Below are 2635 nucleotides of genomic sequence, written 5' to 3'. Positions count from 1 at the left end.
TAAGAATGAACAAAGTGTACCTTCTCTAGTTCCTGTAATTCAACTGTTTAACAAAAAAAAAGGAATTAGAATGAACAAAATGTACCTTCTCTAGTTCCTGTAATTCAACTGTTTAACAAAAAAAAAGGAATTAGAATGAACAAAATGTACCTTCTCTAGTTCCTGTAATTTAACTGTTTAACAAAAAAAAAGGAATTAGAATGAACAAAATGTACCTTCTGTAGTTCCTGTAATTTAACTGTTTCACAAAAAAAGGAATTACAATCAACAAAATGTACCTTCTCTAGTTGCTGTAATTCAACGGTTTAACAAAAAAAGGAATTAGAATGAACAAAATGTACCTTCTCTAGTTCCTGTAATTCAACGGTTTAACAAAAAAAAAAGGAATTAGAATGAACAAAATGTACCTTCTCTAGTTGCTGTAATTCAACTGTTTAACAAAAAAAAAAGAAATTAGAATGAACAAAATGTACCTTCTCTAGTTCCTGTTCCAGTTTTTCTACTTGGTTACTCATATAGTTTGCATACACCTGTTCTTCAGGAGTACCAATCAAGGGAGCATTTTTGTGCCACCTGCTAATAGCTGCCGACATCTTCCTCTTCGGACCAATGAGCCTCAATAAAGAAAGAGATGAAACTTTCAGCTCACACTAAACACAGATTAGCAGAAAAACAGTCTCACTGTATCCTAAAAACTGTTTTTGCCTTAGAATAAAAAGAGAATTAACTAAAGATCTTGTGTTTACTTCTACTGGCCAGTATGTACTGTTTTTTATCTTGAAAGTATGTATAATTACATATTATTCAAATCCTATTTAAGTATGGGTGACTAAAAGAAAAGCTTATTCTCTAGTTAATGCTTAGACTATTAATTTCTACCAAACCTAGTTTCTAACTTACAAGTACCAATTTTTGTTAAGTTGTCTACAACATAAGAGAATGAAATAAACCTAACTTTAACAAATGTATTTTTAATATACTGTGTCTACTTTCTATAGTATGATTTAAATAAAAAAAGTTAACTTTACCAGTAATAGTATAACTTGAGTCTAATTAAACACCGTCTCACTATCTTGCCTACCACCTGCAGTGTGTTTACGCTCTATATCTACAGAAACTAATGCAGAAAAATTGACATACTTGATTCCTGCTTTCTCGAGATCGCTTTCATCCAGTGTTAAAAACACATCCAAATCAATATCCTGGCTTTCCAAAACTGGATAGTATTTTGACAAACCAATGTTATTCAAAAAAGCCTTCAAGTCAGCAGGATATGGCATGGACAGTGAGTTTTCTAATGAAAAGAGAAATACTTATTCATTATTCCAGAGTGTAATTTAGTTTGAGAACAGGTGTTGAACTATCAGATCGGCAGCTTCATGATTGAATTAACTCTAGATATATTTGTATCAGATAAGGAGTGTTTCATATACAAAAGAAAACACAACTTTAACCTTCAAAATTACGAACATATTTATAGTCTGTTCATTACCAGTGACTCCACCAGAATGAATCTTTGTTACAACATTCAGTGTAAGGAACTAACCATAAATATTATGTGAAATCACTTTCTACGTATAATACGTATGAAACTAGTCAGCAATCAGTAGAAACAATTGTAATATTGAAAATAACCACTAAAGTCATAGACCCAAGCAACTTGGTACATTAATAGTTTAGAAAAGTGTACTTAAAAACCAAACGAGGTCCACATGTAACCCCATCAATAATTCCATGGTTAGTAAATCTTCAAGAGTTAAGACAATAAGCAATCTTACATAATAATAATAATCAAGTATAATTAGAGCCAATTAATTATTAAAACATGATATTTTCAATGTTATTGTAGTAGATGTTATTTCTCACTATTCAAAGTTCATTTATTACCAGTTTAGTAGAATTAGAAACACTAACAAAAAAAACCAAGATGCTTATAAAAAAAAATTAAATACAGACTAATGCAACCTATCTTTGCAGATATTTTGTCTTCAAGTTTAACTGCCAGGGAACTAGAACATAAAACGTCAACATAATCCAGCTGTTGTCGAGTAAATTCCTAGTATAAATAGTGTCTCAACCATTACTATGTCCATTGTATCGCACTTAGTCTGAAGATCCCTAACATTACACAAAAGGCCTCTTCCGTGCCCTCACTCAAATGTTCTTATTAATAATTATTTGCCAGAAAAGTAAAGTTATTTTGGGAATTGTTTTTCAGCAGTCCAACTAACTGGCTTAATTCTATACATAACACTATATAAAAATATAATATCTACCATAAACTCTGAACATTTGTGATTCATTAGTTATGACATATGCATGAAGAAAGCTAAGTATTCCAACCCCAGTTATTGTGAATACTCGATATACAAGTGTTTTCGATAATTAGGTTTCTTTCCAATATAATCATTATAACACCCGATAATTTCTAAACTTTCTAATTGCTCTATACAATATATATGTAGGGTGGATAATTATGAATATTACATAAATATTCTAATTATCTTATCTAATTCTGGAGAATATCTTAATCTGTTCTATTGAATAACTTGCTAAGTTATGTATTTTATGTGGTATTTTCAATAGCTTTGAACAATATTTAAAACTGACTTATATTTGAACCAGACTTCTACAC

At 30.3% G+C, this 2635-nt stretch overlaps 1 protein-coding gene across 1 annotated transcript; it reads right to left on the bottom strand.

Moving 5' to 3' along the window:
* Positions 1-473: 473 nt before the first annotated feature.
* On the bottom strand, positions 474-1304 carry LOC106477498 (ankyrin repeat and SAM domain-containing protein 3-like; the record flags this gene model as incomplete). The annotated part of the gene is made up of 2 exons (XM_022381062.1): positions 1141-1304; positions 474-615 (listed from the first exon to the last, which is right to left on the bottom strand). Coding segments are annotated over exons 1-2 (282 nt in total), but the record flags the coding sequence as incomplete, so codon positions are not given.
* Between the last annotated feature and the right edge of the window lie 1331 nt (positions 1305-2635).

This window comes from Limulus polyphemus, unplaced genomic scaffold, assembly GCF_000517525.1.
Source record: "Limulus polyphemus unplaced genomic scaffold, Limulus_polyphemus-2.1.2 Scaffold16555, whole genome shotgun sequence".
Taxonomy (NCBI): Eukaryota; Metazoa; Arthropoda; class Merostomata; order Xiphosura; family Limulidae; genus Limulus; species Limulus polyphemus.
This window is presented reverse-complemented; position numbering and strand designations above follow the sequence as displayed.